This window comes from Callionymus lyra, chromosome 18, assembly GCF_982586985.1.
Source record: "Callionymus lyra chromosome 18, fCalLyr1.hap1.1, whole genome shotgun sequence".
Lineage (NCBI taxonomy): Eukaryota > Metazoa > Chordata > Actinopteri > Syngnathiformes > Callionymidae > Callionymus > Callionymus lyra.
The window spans coordinates 19,802,331-19,818,661 of NC_141835.1; the positions used below are offsets into that span (position 1 = coordinate 19,802,331).

General features: G+C 43.0%; 2 protein-coding genes across 2 annotated transcripts; one reads left to right on the forward strand and one right to left on the reverse strand.

The window, feature by feature from the left end:
* Positions 1 to 659: 659 nt before the first annotated feature.
* Positions 660 to 5,521, reverse strand: slc4a1ap (solute carrier family 4 member 1 adaptor protein). The gene is made up of 13 exons (XM_087779579.1): positions 4,787 to 5,521; positions 4,430 to 4,646; positions 4,241 to 4,369; positions 4,123 to 4,183; positions 3,624 to 3,763; positions 3,396 to 3,556; positions 3,221 to 3,290; positions 2,171 to 2,360; positions 2,014 to 2,110; positions 1,671 to 1,950; positions 1,544 to 1,605; positions 1,412 to 1,481; positions 660 to 1,066 (listed from the first exon to the last, which is right to left on the reverse strand). Exons 1-13 carry the CDS (start codon positions 5,519 to 5,521, stop codon positions 1,017 to 1,019), a joined length of 2,262 nt encoding a protein of 753 aa, XP_087635705.1. The 3' UTR covers positions 660 to 1,016.
* A 221-nt stretch (positions 5,522 to 5,742) lies between these two features.
* supt7l (SPT7 like, STAGA complex subunit gamma) lies at positions 5,743 to 8,778 on the forward strand. Its single transcript, XM_087779803.1, has 5 exons — positions 5,743 to 5,824; positions 5,938 to 6,370; positions 6,430 to 6,754; positions 7,290 to 7,527; positions 8,474 to 8,778. The coding sequence occupies exons 2-5, from the start codon at positions 5,946 to 5,948 to the stop codon at positions 8,776 to 8,778; spliced, it is 1,293 nt and encodes a 430-aa protein (XP_087635929.1). The 5' UTR covers positions 5,743 to 5,824; positions 5,938 to 5,945.
* The last annotated feature ends 7,553 nt before the right edge of the window (positions 8,779 to 16,331 follow it).

Sequence of the window (16,331 nt, forward strand, 5' to 3'; positions counted from 1 at the left end):
AAGACTCATCTCTCAGTCTGAGCATGTGTGTGTATGTGTGTGTGCAACTAGAGGTCATCTCATCTCACACACCAGAGCTGTCAAGTTGATCAGTGTGTGTTGGTTTTTCACGCACATTCTGGACGGAAAAAAGGTCCTTTTGGGTCACAAAAAGCTGAACAAAATGTGTTGCTCATGGGTCTGAAGGTCAACTTTATGTTTGAGGTCGTTTTCTTGTTGACAACATTTTAAACGAGGCCTACAAGAGATGAAGTTTGTGATTTAATATACATTTGAAGATGCTTTACTATGAGGGAAAATACAACCATGAGAATAAAATTGATGAACAAATAAAATGAATGAATAAGAAAAAATAATTTGAGAGAAGAACTTTAGCATAAAATAATTTGTGTATTTATATATATATATATATATATATAAATAGAATGAAAATGTTATACAACAATTTTAATCAAAGCCGTAAGGATTAAAATAATGAAAAAAAGTAACATTCAATTTCTCATATTCTATGTAGTTTTTGGAGTCAAAGCAAATTTATTTATTACCAAAAAACAAAAAAAGTTCACGATTGAGACAATAAATAATTAAAACACAACTGCAACGTTAGCAAATACAGATGAGTGACAAAAGTACATTGTTATTAATAGAGCAGTCAGCTGTTTTTTTTTACATTTTATTATTTATTATAGAAAAATACTCGTTAAAACATTAAAGGAAGTTCATGGTGGCGTCCTGGTGCAGAGCCTGTGACGTTGCTCAAGCTCTGGTCATTATCAGCTTGTGTTTCATCCAAGTGTCCAGATGGTCTGAAAAGCTGCTTCAATCTGCGCTCACTCCCTCGCCCCCTCTTTCCCTCTGCCTCCCTCCCGCCGCGCTGCTTTTTAGGGGGAGAACAAACCTAAATAAATAAGAGGTGATGCCAGCGATGAGGATGATCTAAAGTTCCACAGAAGTGGTGCCAGAGCCGAGTCGTGTTGTCGGCAGATGTCGTGATTCTTTCTTGTCGCGCTGCTTACTCAGTAGCCGAACTTGTCGTTCAGGTGTGTCCTTCCATCTCCACTCTGACCTGAAGACAGACATACTGTTGACACGACTACACAAACACTCAAGTCTGAGGAGACTAACTTATGCCACACGTTTTCATCATTTTTATCACGAGTACAACAAAAGCCCAACCGTTGCTGCCCTCTGGTGGACAGATGAGGTATGTGGCAGAAACATGTCAGAAGGAAGTTTATTTCACTTAAGTTACTATGTATGCAAGTCTACAACGCCACAAAAAAACATATTTTAATGTCCAATCGAATGTCTTTTTTTGTTGTGGTTCTCAGAACAGATATACACAAAAATGTTCACCTTTTCAAATATCGATAGATAGATTGATAGATAGATACATCTTTATGCAATTTACCAGCAGGGGGCACCCACACGCAGTAATCCGGGTCATCTTCTGGGTACTCTTTGGACATTGGAGCGAGCGGCTGCAGAGACCAAAGGTCAGTGTTTGTCAGGATTGTTTATGCGAGTGTGAGGGAACACCTACTCTGCCAGAAGCCTTCGCCTTCTTCGCGGCTTTGCTGTTGGACTCCTTCTTCCTTTGGGACTCTGAGGAGAAACAGTCGGTTGAGTGAGGAGAACCTTCACTGTGAGGAGCAGGTGTGGTTTCAGACCTGGAGCTGCCTCGCTGCTCTGTGAAGAAGTCTGTGAAGCAGTCTTCTTGGGACTTGGTTTTGGAGCAGGTGGGCTCTCTGCTGTCCTCAGAGCAGCCTCGGCTGTGGAGATACTGGACTCTACTGGATCTACGTCAGCCTCCTCACTGCCCTCCTGACCTCCTTCCTTCTCCTCAGCCTCCATCTCCTCCTCTTCGTCCTCCTCTTCCTCTTCTCCTCCAGGTGGATCCTTCATGTTGAACAGCTCTGCGGGCAGACTTGGTCTCTTTGGAGGAAGTTTCTAACAGGAGAAAGAATGTGATGAAGAAGTTTTCAAAGACGACACACGAGAGAAGATACACACCCCGATAGTTCCTGTCTTGAGTCTGAATTTACTTCCTCCCTTCATGGCTCCGAACAGAGGAAGACTTTTCTTTGGTTTGTCCACCTCAGAACTCCCACTGTTGATGAAGACAGTCAGTATGAATGCTACTATCACCAGAGGCTCCTCGTGTTCCCACCTGGGCTGCAGCGACGGCAGCGCGACCGGCCTCGTCATCTCCACCAGTTTCCGGAGCCGCTGGGCTTCCTTGCGGAGGTCGGCAACGTGGAGATGAAGTTTCTTTCGCTCCACTGCGTCCATCGCTGCCTCACTTTGCACTGCTGTCATGAAGTCGTCCAGAGTATCATCAACGGAGGATCTGGAGGAGTCTGAGAGGAAAACAAGAGGCAAAAATGTTACTCAACTGTGGGAGTCGATCTCACTGGTTACCTGAACACAACTAGAGTTCTACAAGTATTGGGCTCTCGCCTATGGTTCTACGGTGTCTTTGGACCGGATCACAACTACAACCTGATCCATTTATCTTGTCTTAAGGTGGACGCACATCAGAACCAGCCAGTCAGGAGGAATCAAGAGTCAGTAAAGTTACAGTCACACAAAAAAAAATTAAAATCAGTAACTGAAAAGAGAGCAGAGTCAGCAGTATAGAGGTGTATTGGCGAGAGTCTGGCGATAAGATACCTGTCACGACACAGGGCCAACAATACGATACTGTAGGAACAAGGATATAATTGTTGGTGTAATTGACTGTGACGTTGCAAGATACAGACCACATGACTCTTGATGATGTCGTAACTGCTTTCATTTGTTTTGAAACCAAAATAAATTTCCATTAGGTTTCAAAGCTGCTCCATCCTCTCGTCCTCAGTCTTACCCCGGGATCTCAGGATTTTATTGTTCTTTTGGCTGTGGGGGACGATATGACTGCTGCCATCTAGCGGCCGGAAATGTAATTGCAAAACAAAAATGATCAGATGATGTAAATATTTGCATATATATAGTGTGGTAATTCTCTCACAGCTAGTTTTGCGTCTCAACATGATAACTTTTTTTGCACTTTCGCAGACCAGTCCACCACAAAACAAAGAGCAGTTGTTTCTATTTGCCACGGCAGGAACATCAGACTCCATGAAGCAGCCAGAACAAAGCCTGAGGCCAGAATTCTGAATCTAATCACCACCAGAAAAAGACTTCAAGTCATCTTCTGAATCTGAAGCACTAATCTCACCTTTTCCAGACCCACTCAGCTTCTGCTGCGTCTCGATCATCTCCCGCTCCACGGCTGAGAGTTTGGACAGCTGTGGAAGAGAGCAGACACTTCTTCAAAACGTGTTTCTGACTCTCTGAAGGTAATTTCACACAAGATCTCCACATCTGAGGAACACCGTCGTCTCGACTCTCACCAGCGATCCGTACGTATCTGGACGCTCATTGATCTTTCCCGCTTTCTTCATCCTCTCCTGCCTCTTCTTCTCCACGGTTCCGGTTCGGTCCAAAAACGTGTCGTCGTCGCTGTCGTAGAAGTCCTCGTCCTCCCAGTTTTTCTTTTTGCGTTTCCGGGACACTAGAGGAAGGGGGGGGTCAAAGGTCAACCACACGAGTGCACAAACACGAACGCGTGTGTTGCTCACCAGCCTCCTGGCGCAGCAGCCCTCGGGCCTCCAGCATGCGACACGCCTCCAAGCAGCACATCACCGCCACCTCCTTCTTCTTCCCGGTGTGAGTCTGCTCGGCAACCAGCTGTCGGCCCAGAGCGTCGTCCACGGGCAGCCTGAGGAGAGACAGGATGGTCACGCCCAAATCCTTTTAATTGCCATTATTGGTGGAAGATATAAAATAATTTGATTTATATATTTGAAACTAACATGCAAATATTCGCAGCAGTTGTTAATTTTGTATTTGCAATTAAACTTCCTACGCAGTTTAAGAAATGATGAAAGCCTGCAAGACCCTGGGGATGACTGAGCACGAGAGGAAACAGTCGTATCCAGAAGCTTTTAAAGTTGATTTTTGGACATATTTGGGTTTTAAAACAAATTAAAGCCGTTACGACTTCATCAAGAGTCATGTGGTCTGTAAGTACTTGAACAATACTACAAATATATCCTTGTTCATTCTGGGAGGTCTTACTTGATCCTGCAGAGCCAAGTACCATGATTTTGGTCCTCGTACTCAAACTCCAGCTCCTCTCCTGAGGAGTCAAACGTTAAAGAAATATTGTCATAGTTACATTTTTTGTTTTGTTTACCTTCTCTGTCATAGAACCCCTGGAGCGCCTTCTTGGGGTCCTTCAGGTACGCCGCTTCCTGGTCTTCGCGGAACTCTGTTGAAAAGGGGTTTTCCGCGTTCTCGTCGTCCTCGGGAACAGGTTCCTCAGCTGCAGAGCAAACACTCATCAGTCTCCTCTGCAGCGACAGACCCTCAGTCCCTCACTCACCCATTCCCCACGAACAGCCAGAATCATCCGTCGACGCTTTGCTTCGTCCTTTTTGGTTCTCTCCGTCTTCCTCCTTTTCTGCATCATCATCATCATCATCACCATCGGAATTCTCTCCCATCATCCTCTTCTCCAGGTCCGCCTTCTGTTTCTGCGCTCGCTCGCGGAGCTCCGTCACCGTCAGCTCGGACTCCTCCTCCTCATCGCACTCCGGGCCCTGGAAGTGGAGGAAAAAAAGTGAAGAACGTCAGATCAACTCAGACATTTTTTTTTACATGGATCGGTTCTTAATCCGACCTCATTAGGGCCACATAAATAAAGTCATGTGGTCCACGGGCACCCTTCTTACTAACTCACCTGCAGGATAAAGAGTCTAGTGCTTCCTCCGAACTTCAACACGTGACCCACTTTGATTCTAATGTAGGTCTTCGGTGGGATCTTGTTCTTATTGACCACGGTCCCGTGAGTGCTCCCCAGGTCTTGGACATAGAAGCCGCTCTCCTCCCCCATCGTCTTCATCTCCCCTGCCTGGCTCCGGTACTGGATCACAGCGTGGTACCTGGAGATGGAGGGATGCTCCAGAGCCAGGTCGCAAACCGGCAACCGTCCGACCACGTAGAAGCTCTTGACGTCGAGGGCGACGGTGTCGAGGATGGTGCCGTTCTTCAGGATCTCCAGGGAGTAGCTGAGGTCAGGTGCGGTTCCGCCCCAGGCTGGTTCAGAGTAGGGCAGAGGAGGGAACTTACCAGGCGGCGGCGGCGGCGCTTTGACGGGTAACACTTTGGGTTTGACAGGAACAGTTTTACTTTCTGTCTTCTCGGGACACGGTTTAACAGGCTCCGGTGTCGCCTCGGGCGTCACTTCGTCACCCTGGCGGTTCGGTTCCGACTCGGACGGAGCGACGCTGCAGCTCCGTTTGGTTGCCAGAGCAGGCGCTTTGAACATGTCAGGCTTTTTAAACGTATCTGAAGTCTCTTGTTGAAGCTCGGCTGCTTTCTCTTCTCCATGTTTGACAACGGTCTCGGTATCCGCGACAGAAGTCATCTCTTTATCTGTGCTGAGACCCGCGTCTGGCAGCAGGGGGGCGGCCATGTTTGTTTGGTGCTGCAGCGGTTTTCATCCGGGATGTCATGACGCTTTAAGATACATTATATAAAAAAAAGAAAGGTTTATGTTAACAAAGATAATTTTGTAAAATTATAAATACACATATTAAATTAAATAACTATTTTTAAATGACAAATTAATCAAAAACGAGTTTGTTGTAGGACCAAAGTGTTTGAATAGTGACGCACCGGAAGAGAACAACAATCGTTTCCGGGTTGTATATAAAAAAAAAAGCATCAACACAAAGCTAAGCGGTTGGAGCATCACAGCTACTTTTCAGAGTTAAACGTGAGTTATTAATAATATTAGAGCGTTTTTAGAAACCATCCACTGCACCAAGCGATTACTGACTTTGTTTCTTAAGATGCTGAGGTGTTTAAAATGTCGTTTTCTTTCTTTAGCCTGAACCATGATGCGTTACTGGGGTGAGATCCCAGGACCCACCAGCGCCCCACCGAGTCGCAGCTCCTTCGATTTGCTGCAGCGTGAGTTCCGCTCCGTCGAGATGCAGGACCCTCCCCTGCACCAGCCGTCCGCTCAGCGGCCACGACCCACCACCATGCTGGACATCCCCTCGGAGCCGTGCAGCCTCACCATCCACACGGTCCAGCTGTGCCAGCACACGCGCAGGCTCCGGGGGCTCCTGGCCGCCGCTCAGGGTCAGACCCCCGCGCCCCCCGACAGCTTGTGTAAACAAGAGGACGGTGACACCAAACTGCCCCTCCGCCTGCCCACCCCGCCTGTCATGCCCGATGACCTGCTACCTGCTGACAGCAAAGGCCCAAGACAGCCTTTCCAGCTTTCCCACAGTGACCCCGAAAGTGACTTCTACAAGTGAGTCGAAGTTCATCTAATTTCTATCTGTGTTTAAAAGTTTCCTTCTGTCACCCCAGGGGTAAAGGTGAGCCCGTCACAGAGCTGAGCTGGCCCTTCTGCAGACAGCTCCTCTACCAGTCGGTGGCGACGGTTCTGGCCCATGCCGGGTTTGAGTCGGCCCAGGAGAGCGTCCTAGAGACTCTAACGGACCTGGTCCACGAGCATTACCTTCGTGTCACCCGCCTGCTGAGGGTGGCGGTTGACCGCGAAGCCAGGCTCGGCGCCAGTCCGTTTCCGGACGTGGTCGAACAGGTGTTCCATGAGGTGGGCATCGGAAGTGTACTGGACCTTCACCGGTTTTGGCAGGTTCGCATCAAGGACTACCACAATTACATGCTACAGGTGAGTCGGTCTTTCATCAGTCTATCCAAGACTTGGGCAAAGATGCAACCCTTTGACTGGTTTCTGTTTGTGACGTCAAAGATCATGTAGAACTTAACATTATATTTTGTATTTATTTATTTTATGCATTATCTGTCTGTAAATGACTAAAGACTTTTGTCCTACCCCTTTCATTTTTGTGAGTCTGTATTGCCCCTCAGAAAATCAAGTGAATATATAAAGAACATTTGGGGGAAAAAAGTGTTTTTATATTAATCAAATGAATCAAACCAAAGTTGTGTAAAATATTAATTTAAGCATATTTAACTTGAATTTATATATTTGAAATTATACTTTTAGCCCCTTGATTTTGGCTTTATGGCCCCTCAGCCACTGTAAAAAATGTGGCTCCCAAGGACATTTAATTTCCCACCATTGATCTATACTGTCTACTGTAACTCGGTGTTCTGAATCATTATTTAAAAACTTTTAAAAGTTCAATCGGACAGATAATTCATAATCAATTGGATGACAGCTAAGCATTTCTGTCGGGCAGGTCAGCAAGGATCTTTCGGAAGAATACGAGCGACTGGTGAATCCGGAAAAGGCTCAGGACGACTCCAAACCTCCGCGGATCAAAGAGGAGCCTGTGAGCGACATTTTCTTCCCCGTGAGCGAGGAGCTGGAGGCCGACTTGACACCGGACGATCACACTCCGCCTATGGGGGTTCACGGAAGTCACAACGACCGCCTTGCCTCCACTCTGGACGCTGACCACTCGCCCCACGTGTCAGGTGAGAACCATTACCGTTAAGTCAGGAACAGTGATTAAATTAACATGTTACCGAGTATGTACAAACAATTTGTGTTTCGAAAGTAATCAGATTGACATTACTTGAAGACGCTATCCCAATAAAAGAGCTAGATCTGAATGCAACCATTTCTAGCAACTCCGAAATGAATATCACTTGTACAGAATCTCCCTATGATGTTACACCCGTCATTTTTTCTAATTTATGTAACTTTTTAAAATTTGTATTTAATATTGGAATGGGTTATCTTGTGCACATAATTGCAACAACTTAAATTGTTACATGTGCCAGGTAAAATAAAACAAAATTCAAATTATTTTCAGCGAACTCAAGAAAGACGGTCTTTGCTGATTGTTTTTAAAACTACTTTTTTTTTTTAATTCAATTTATTATATAATATAATCAAAGTTGTAGTTGTAATTGAAAGTATTATATGCCAAGAAACACTATCCTTATTTTTCTGCTTTTCATGTGAGACATTTTATTTAAAAAACAAATTTAATTTTGAAAATTAGGAGGTCTAGAGGAAGACTAAAGAGAAGCTTTATGGATGTAGTGAAAGAGGACAAGAAGTTGGTTTGTGTGAGAGAGAGGGATACAGAGAACAGGGTTGGATGGAGGACGTTAATTTGCTGTGGCGACCCCTGAAGGGAGCAGTCCAAAGGAAAGGAAGAAGATACAGTACATTGTTAATGTTGCACCAAGATAGTAAGTGTTAATTTCTTGTTTTGTGCGAAAGGGAGAGTTGCAGGCAGCTGCTGTAAAAAGTAACTTATAAGCAAATGTAGTTACTTTTCAAAATAAAGTAATTGGTAAAGTAACTTTAAGTGAGTATTGGGATTACTTGTTCGTAGTCAATGTGGCAACACTGGTAAGGAAGTCGCAACAATCATTCTGCTTTGAACCAATTTTTTTTTCTCTCCTCCAGGTGGTGCTGTAGCGAACAATTCTCCACTGTGGCCGCAGGTGAAAGTGGAACCACAAGATGCTGAAGACCCCCAAAACGCAAGCCATCATCATCACCATCACCACCATCATCATCATCATCACCATCATCATCTCGACGTGTTCGAGGATAGCGGGCCCATGTCCACCATGAGCGAGACTGCAGGAACAATGGCGCCCTCTTCTGCTGGTGCGACGTCTGACGCCAGTTACGCCTCGCCCGACTCGCTAATGGACACCTCGCCCGTCTTCAACCAGAGGCCGAGAAAACGAGCAAAGAAGATATAAAGTCGCATTGGACTAAAACATTTTTTGCTTTTCTGAAAAGTTATTTGTTTACATGCAAATAAATAATTTTGAAGGTAATAATCATATTATCACCAACTTATCTGTCAGGACAAGTAAATGATCGATAACTTTTACTGGACCTAAAGCTGGACCTATAATGCACTGCAGCTGTTGAAATGTTCCTTCCTTGCTTATCTTTTTAACAGACTGCACTTAACCACATTTGAAATAATAGATGGATAAACTATCCATCTATTATTTCAAATGTGGTTTAGTGCAGTCTTTAGTTTCGCTGTTTTTTTTTGAGGGGAAGAAGCTAAGAAACTCATGCTCGTGGCGAGTAGCGGCGCGCTGACCCCCTCAGCTTGTCAACAGCTGCTGAGTTCCTTTGTGCCTGCTGGAAAATGTGTAATTACAAAAATGCCAAGATGCTGAGGTCTGAGCGAGGCCACAGGGATGGGGAAAAAAAAAAAAAAAAAAACCCAGCAAATGATTAATTACAGACCTGCACCGACAATCATTAATTTGAGCATAAAATGTAATCGCTGCCGCGGTCTGTATGAGCAGAACGTTCCGGCAGGAGCCCAGACGGCCCTTTAGGGTGACACTTGCTTTCCAAGTGTTCAAATGAGCCTGAGAAACTGGAAATAAACCAAGTCATGCAGCTTTAGTTGCCAAGTTGCAATGACAACAGGAAGTTGAATGAGAAGTTTGGAGACTTATGAAATGATGTACGACGCCAGAGGGGCAAAATAGTCAGTACTTTAAAAATAATTCTTAATCACATTGACACTTTTACATCTTGTAGGGTTGGACTGTGCAAAAAATACCTTGATTTACTTGATTTTATTTACCAGAATTTACCACATATTTCAAAGAGGGAAAACATAATTGTTAGATTACTTTCAAATTAAACTTATTGATACTGTACATCTTTTAAAAATGTATATACAATACAAAATAGTATTGTATATATTATGTATATACGTCTCACAAACCTTCATGAGTTTCGTCGTCTCTTTAGTATATGAACGTTTGTTTCACATCCTTACGGTCAGTTCCTCATATAGCCATTGGAGGGCAGAGTTGTGACGTACGGTCGGAGAAAATAAAAACTTCCATACGTTCGAGTTTTCTCTGTAACCATGGCGACGTCGACTCCTGGGTGGGTTGAGAGTGCTGTACCATATCTGCCTCACAAACACACTTCCTTCGCACACTTAAAGTGTGAGCTTGACTTCACAATCACACATGTCTGATGAGCTCTTTGTTGTCACGACAGCAATCTTAGTTGTTAACTATGTGTTTAATAATGTACAAGAGAAAACGAAGTCAACGTGCATCCACTCAAGTCTCACCGTCACAACTGTCTAACTCACAGAAACAAATCAATCAAAAAATGATGGAACTACTTGTGTCCTTGGGCCCTGCATGAATTTTAAAATGTCATTTAAAGAAACAGTGTCTTTGGAACCAAATGTACTGTTATGGGGCCGTATGTAAAGGTGCAGGATGATTATTATTGTAAAAGAAAACAAGCTTTTATTTTGAAAAAAAAAACGTAGTGTTGTATCAAGAGAATCACTTTGATCATGAAATAGATGTTAAAATGAGTAAATAGGGTTGTTGAAGATCTTATGTGGGTCTTTCAAATGAGTAGAAACATACCAAAAAATGTATTTAAATTTTAAATGTATTAGGACTCCTAGGGCCCTTTGACTGTATTAATATGGCCCTCACACGTTCAAATAATAAATGCATTTGATAGCTTAATAACAATTAATAATAATTGTATTTTGTATTTATTTTCATTATTAATTTCAGCATAAAACTACACAATAATTTAGAAATTAAAAATATTTATTCTTGTGAGTATTTCTTTTTCATCTTAAGTAAATTGATGAAATGAAATATAATGGCATAATGAAACATTTTATTATAAGGTTTTTTTGCTTCTTTCTTTCAGCTTGACGGCCCCTTACAACAGTCACAGTATATAATGGGGCCCCTATAGAATTTTTATTTTCCACATCTGCTTTGCAGGCATGAGTTTTTAGAAGGAGTCAGAGGGTGTGTTAGGAGGGTCGGTGACGTTCTAGGACCACCAGTGGCATCAGCTGGTCATTTCAAGTCTAGCAAGTTGTTTGTCCTTCCCGTTTTACACCGCGGTTGTTGTGAAGTGACACTTTGATGAGCCGCCATGTCATGGTGTTGATACGTTGTGCAACACTCTTCCCGCACGTCTGCTAACTGCCGAAATACACTCGCTCGAACTGTCAGACTGACTCGGTGTTTGACAGCGCTCCATCTCCGTGTTTGTTTACTGCGGCAGAGAGATGAAGTGGTGACATAAGCCATTTTCGGTGCTGCTATAGGGGAACGTTCCCCGGTAAACAATTGGCTCTGGTTCTGTAGAAGGGGGCAAAAAGTCAGGAGGAAGTTCTGACATCACACACATCTCTACGATCAAATGTGTTCGCTAAATGCCCCCACGGCAAATACGTAAACCTAACTTTTTCTTGTTTCTTATATGAAGAAAAACCTTTTTGGGAATAGAAAAAAAACAACCTAAGATTGAACTTTCGTTCAACTCTCAAAAAAACAAAAATAATCCAACAAACAAGGAGGTCCAAACAATGTTTTCGGCAAGACACACTATCCACTAAAAATAGAAAGGAGAAAGTCAAAAACAGAGCAATCAAAAGCAATGACACAAAGTGTCAGGAAATGTCAGAATGTCCACAAAGCCAAAATATCCAAATAGGGAAACAAGGAAGGGTCACAGTTTACCAGACAGAACAGTAAGACGAGCTTACGCCGGTCAGTTGGAAGTACGGTGTTTATGAAGGGCTGAATGATTGCAGATTGCTGGCAGGTGCTGCTGTACACCGTCTGAATTACAAATAATTGCAAATAATTGTATAATTACAAATAACAAATGTTACAGGCGTCATAAAAGATTAGTGAACATTTGAATACTAATGTTAATACAACCTTTAGCTGTCTGAAATGTTACTAATGACAGTTTAAAGTTTGTTTTGCTAGTTGTGTGTGTGAAATTAAGTGAAATGTTCGTCCAAGCATGCTTGATCAGATTGTTATGAAATACATTTCTTCATAAGGTATTCTCATTAACCCTTGTGTTATATCAGGGTCAATGTGACCCGAAGGCCCCCCAAAAAATGTGTGTGTGTTGTATTCCTTGTGCTGCTTTTGGGTAAAGGTGAACGACCTACACCACTGCATATCTACTTATGGAAGCCAGGGAGGTTGTTCACTTTGACCATGTGACAAAACAGGGGATACCACAAAAACATTTGTTTTCAAGACTTTGGGTCACCTTGACCCTGAGATAACACAAGGGTTAAGGACATATATTTTGATGTTAGCGTTTTATTTAAACAAGTGATGTCTGAAGAACTATCCTGGTGTGATTAATTTCACCCACAGATGTGAGGCCCCTGCCCGGGGGGACATCAGTAACATTGATAGCTGATTCACACTGGATCGCAAATGTCACTGAAGCAGGGTCAGTCCACTCACACTTCCCCGCCAGTGAGTCCACAACATTAGCAAGAGTGAACTGAAGCTCATCATAATTTTGTGTCTACGTTGTCTCACATCTTTGTGCACTCCCAGGTACAGATTCTGAGGGCGAAAGTGAGCGGAATAAATTCAAGCCTATATACGCCATTGACGTGGATCCTTTTTTTTTCTCGGCAGTTAACCAGCTGAAACACAAACCGATTCCTAACTTGACAAATGAAGTCTCGACAATGAAACTCTCACCCACTCGTACTTATCAATTTTCTGCATCCAAGTTGTGTTCCACTACACAACGTGTTATTTTCACGCTGGTGATTACCTCGTGTTTTGTTTTTTTACACTGAACCAAAGAGCTTTTCTTCTTTTGTCGGACTCAAAGAGAAATCACTTGGCTCGGCCTCTCGTTTTCCATTAAGTGTTGTTTTTATCTCTTTAAATATCTTGTTGACGGAATCAACCGCGGCTCTTTTGAATCGAACTGTCTCGGCCGAGACGTTTTTTTTAACTTGTTTTTCTGTTGGAATGAAAAACAACTCCAAGAACACATACAAACTGTTATCATCGCACAAGTTACCATCAAAGCAGAATGATGGTCATAATTCATGTTAGTTTGACCCATTTTTGATCAAACGAACCGACACAAACCAACGAATAAACCCCTACTTCCGACCAGTTTGAGGGATATACGAGCTGCACTGCAGGTTTAAACATCTGAACCACACAAATGATTCAATTACTCGTCATGAATGCTGTGATGATGCTCAGCAAGAGAGCGAGAGAGTGAGAGCAGAGAGGAGACGAAATTAGCATCAGCTCTTCTCTCGTGCTCTCAACACTCGTATACTCAATTCCTATTAATTCTATTTTCCGTAATGAGCTTTTTCCATGCGAGCCAAAGGGCTGAACAAAGGTGTCCACGGCTTCACAAATGAAATCGAAATAAAGGTTAGATTGAGGTTTTGTTGGGCCCTCAATGGCTGGTGACGGTTGCTGTTAAAATAAAATAAAAAAATCATGGCTAGTGTGAGAAAATCGTGACATTTTTCACCCTCAAATCACTCAAATGGTATTGTTTGCTTTGGTAGGGTTTGAGGCTGAATGGATCTTTGCTGATGACTGGAGAGTAAAGAGAAGCTACGGGAGGAGTGGAGGTAAACTAGAAAGACGAGATATAATCTGAATCTAAAGTTGATGAAACTGGATTGGAGCAGTATGGCCAAAGTATTCTTTCCATGCAAGAGTTTTCATTGAAAAACATTTTCTTTTAAAAGACTAAGCAACTAATAATCTGAATTATTTTATTAATTTAAAACCTATATTAAACCATTTTTCAAACATAATTCAATTTTTCTAACCTAGGTAGAAAAGAACCAGAAAAAAAATTAAAATAAGTAAATTTGCCAAAATAAAAAAAAAATAACCAGGTACATTTAATTCAACAGGTTTCAATCATGTGATCATTATTATTAAATGATTCAGTAGTAGTATTGTAACAGTTTGTTTTCATGTCTTAACAAGAAGGAGCTGTCTCGCCTACACTTGATTCAGAACTCTGCAGCGAGAATTCTGACCTGCTCTAGTAGAAGAACTCACATTTCTCCGATCCTTAAAACTCTTCACTGGCTTCCAGTTTCTTTCAGGATCAACTTTAAAAGTTCTTAAAGGTTAAAGGTTCTTACTTTCAGAGCTAATCATGGTTAGGCACCTCCTTATATCACTGATCTGATCCAGCCTTACACCCCAGCTCGGGCTCTGAGGTCTGTGGATCAGAATCTACTGATGGTTCCACGCACACGGTTCAGGACCAGAGGAGAGAAATCTTTTCAGGCTGTTGCTCCTAAGCTTTGGAATGATCTTACTCTCTCTTTGCGCTTGATGGAGTCTACTGACTCCTTTAAGAAACATCTTAAGACGTTTCTATTTGTTCAGGCTTTTCCTTGATTTTCTGGAACTCCTGTTGTGTTATCAGTTTTATCTTGACCTTTAAAGTTTATACTTTATTGAATATTGTTTTGATTGTTTAAGCGCTTTGTGACCCTGGTCTGGAAAAGAGCTATATAAAAAAAAAAATGTTTTACTTAAGTTCAGAGTAAAGGAAAACGGTGGACAGAACAATATACGTAGTCGTACGTTGCAGCAGTGCATCTCACTTAAGTTGTCTGCCGTATCCAATGGTATAGCATGAAAAATTCATGTTATAATGAATATTAATACTGGTTCTTGTTTTATGAACGAGTTAAATACCCTATTCCGTTAGGCCTCATTGGTCAGTTAAATCCTACACTCCCACCACCACAATAGAGGTCACATGAATAGTAAAAGCGCTTGTAAAAGATACCTGGTCATAATCTTATGGTTGATGGGTGTGTAATTTGCCATGTCTAAATCCAACAGATATTAAGAGGAGAGCTGCAGTTGTGTGGATGTGTTCCTGTTTAAAAGGACCCTGCAGGAGTCTGTGCTGTTTCGGCCACTTTCCTTTTTTTTTCTTGTCACTCGTCTGTCGCCTCCCCAGACTCGCTCCATCACATTCTTCCTGCATTCGCACTCAAGGCTTCTGTGGGGAAATGATGTGCCGAGGGTTGCCACGGCAACAGCTCATTCGTTGTGTTGGAAATCTGATCTTGTTTATTGAGTTCTTCTTTCGCACGGAAACAACCGGCGGATACCTTTAGAGACAAAGCAGCAACAATCATTGAATCCGAGCAGTGGAACAGTCCGCGGACGCAGGCAGAGCATGAATCATTGGTATATATTGGTGACTGTGGCTGTTATTTAGCCGCACTCTTCCTCACAGGTAATGAAGATACATAAGGCTTATTGTCGGAAATGCAGACCACTGGTTATACAGGGATCTAACAATCCGTTTTAACAGGTACGGTACTCCTTTCTCTGGACCTTCACAGGACACCTGGAGGAACATGGTCCAATACTTTATCCAGCCCACAAATAAACTGGTTACTTGGACATAATTCCCCACTGCACTCCAGAGGAGGGTCAGCTATGACCCCAATAAGTGCCTTGAGATACTTAGGTCATCTCATCCATGCTATTTTCACGGACTGAGGATGAATCTCTTCAGGAGAAGGTCAGTGGGTCATGAGCAGTCAGAGGATGGTCCAGAATCTCTACAGTTCATGCAGGCAACTGGAGCACAGAGGTCCAGACTCTACTGGAATCCCCTCCAGCCTTTCTTTGGGAACCTAATGTTCCTAGTTTTAGACAGAGACATAGTCCTCCAATGTGTCCAGGGTCTGCCCCAAGGGTCCTTCCATCGAGGAGTCATCCTAAAAAAAAGCTACCTGAGATTTATCACCTCATCTCTAAGGTGATTGTAGGACTATAGATAAACTAGTAATTAAAGAGCTTTGTCTTATGGCTCAGCTCTTTCTTCAGCATGCCTCAGGAAAATGCACTAATGCACTTGCACGTTCCATCTTTCCCTCATTCGTGAACAAGACACGAAACATACTTGAACCTCTTGACCTTGAGATAAATCTCTGGACACTCCACTTTTCTCCCTTGATCTCGGATTTCTAGTAGTGTATTGTCATTCCAGCTGCTTGCCATTGTTTCAGGAATCAGATCTAAGAAGGTATTTTCATCATCTACCCGGGTTGAACTAGGCTCTATAATAGTCCTCACCAGGTTAACAAGACTTTACAACCTGAGAAATTTCTCATCTTCAGTTAAAATTAAATTTCTGATGTGGGGATCTTATGTGCTTGTCCTTTCAAAAACACACACATGTGTACATGCAGAGACACACACCGCCTCTGTCCACTCAACAGCCGGATGGATGAGGGGGCCGAGGTCATTTTGCACCGTGTCGTGTTGACGGGTCATCTGTCAGCGCTGCCGCCTCCTACAGGCGTCATCCCTCACCGTCGCCTCTGCTTTGCAACGAACTGAGACACGTGAAATGGATGAAAGCTCCGGAGAAACAAGTGTCAAGCTGCAGGGAAATCTCAAGAGAGGTTGATCAAATCTCACAACTTATACTCCTG

What these genes read in the sequence shown, in the direction of transcription:
- slc4a1ap (XM_087779579.1), bottom strand. Translation starts at nt 5,521, where the DNA reads ATGGCCGCCCCCCTGCTGCCAGACGCGGGTCTCAGCACAGATAAAGAG. An exon ending in GGGGTTCTATGACAGAGAAG is followed by an intron (nt 4,184 to 4,240) that starts GTAAACAAAACA and finishes TTGACTCCTCAG; the next exon opens with GAGAGGAGCTGGAGTTTGAG. An exon ending in CTGCCGTCGCTGCAGCCCAG is followed by an intron (nt 2,111 to 2,170) that starts GTGGGAACACGA and finishes CTTCATCAACAG; the next exon opens with TGGGAGTTCTGAGGTGGACA.
- supt7l (XM_087779803.1), top strand. Translation starts at nt 5,946, where the DNA reads ATGATGCGTTACTGGGGTGAGATCCCAGGACCCACCAGCGCCCCACCG. An exon ending in CCCGAAAGTGACTTCTACAA is followed by an intron (nt 6,371 to 6,429) that starts GTGAGTCGAAGT and finishes CTGTCACCCCAG; the next exon opens with GGGTAAAGGTGAGCCCGTCA. An exon ending in ACCACAATTACATGCTACAG is followed by an intron (nt 6,755 to 7,289) that starts GTGAGTCGGTCT and finishes TCTGTCGGGCAG; the next exon opens with GTCAGCAAGGATCTTTCGGA.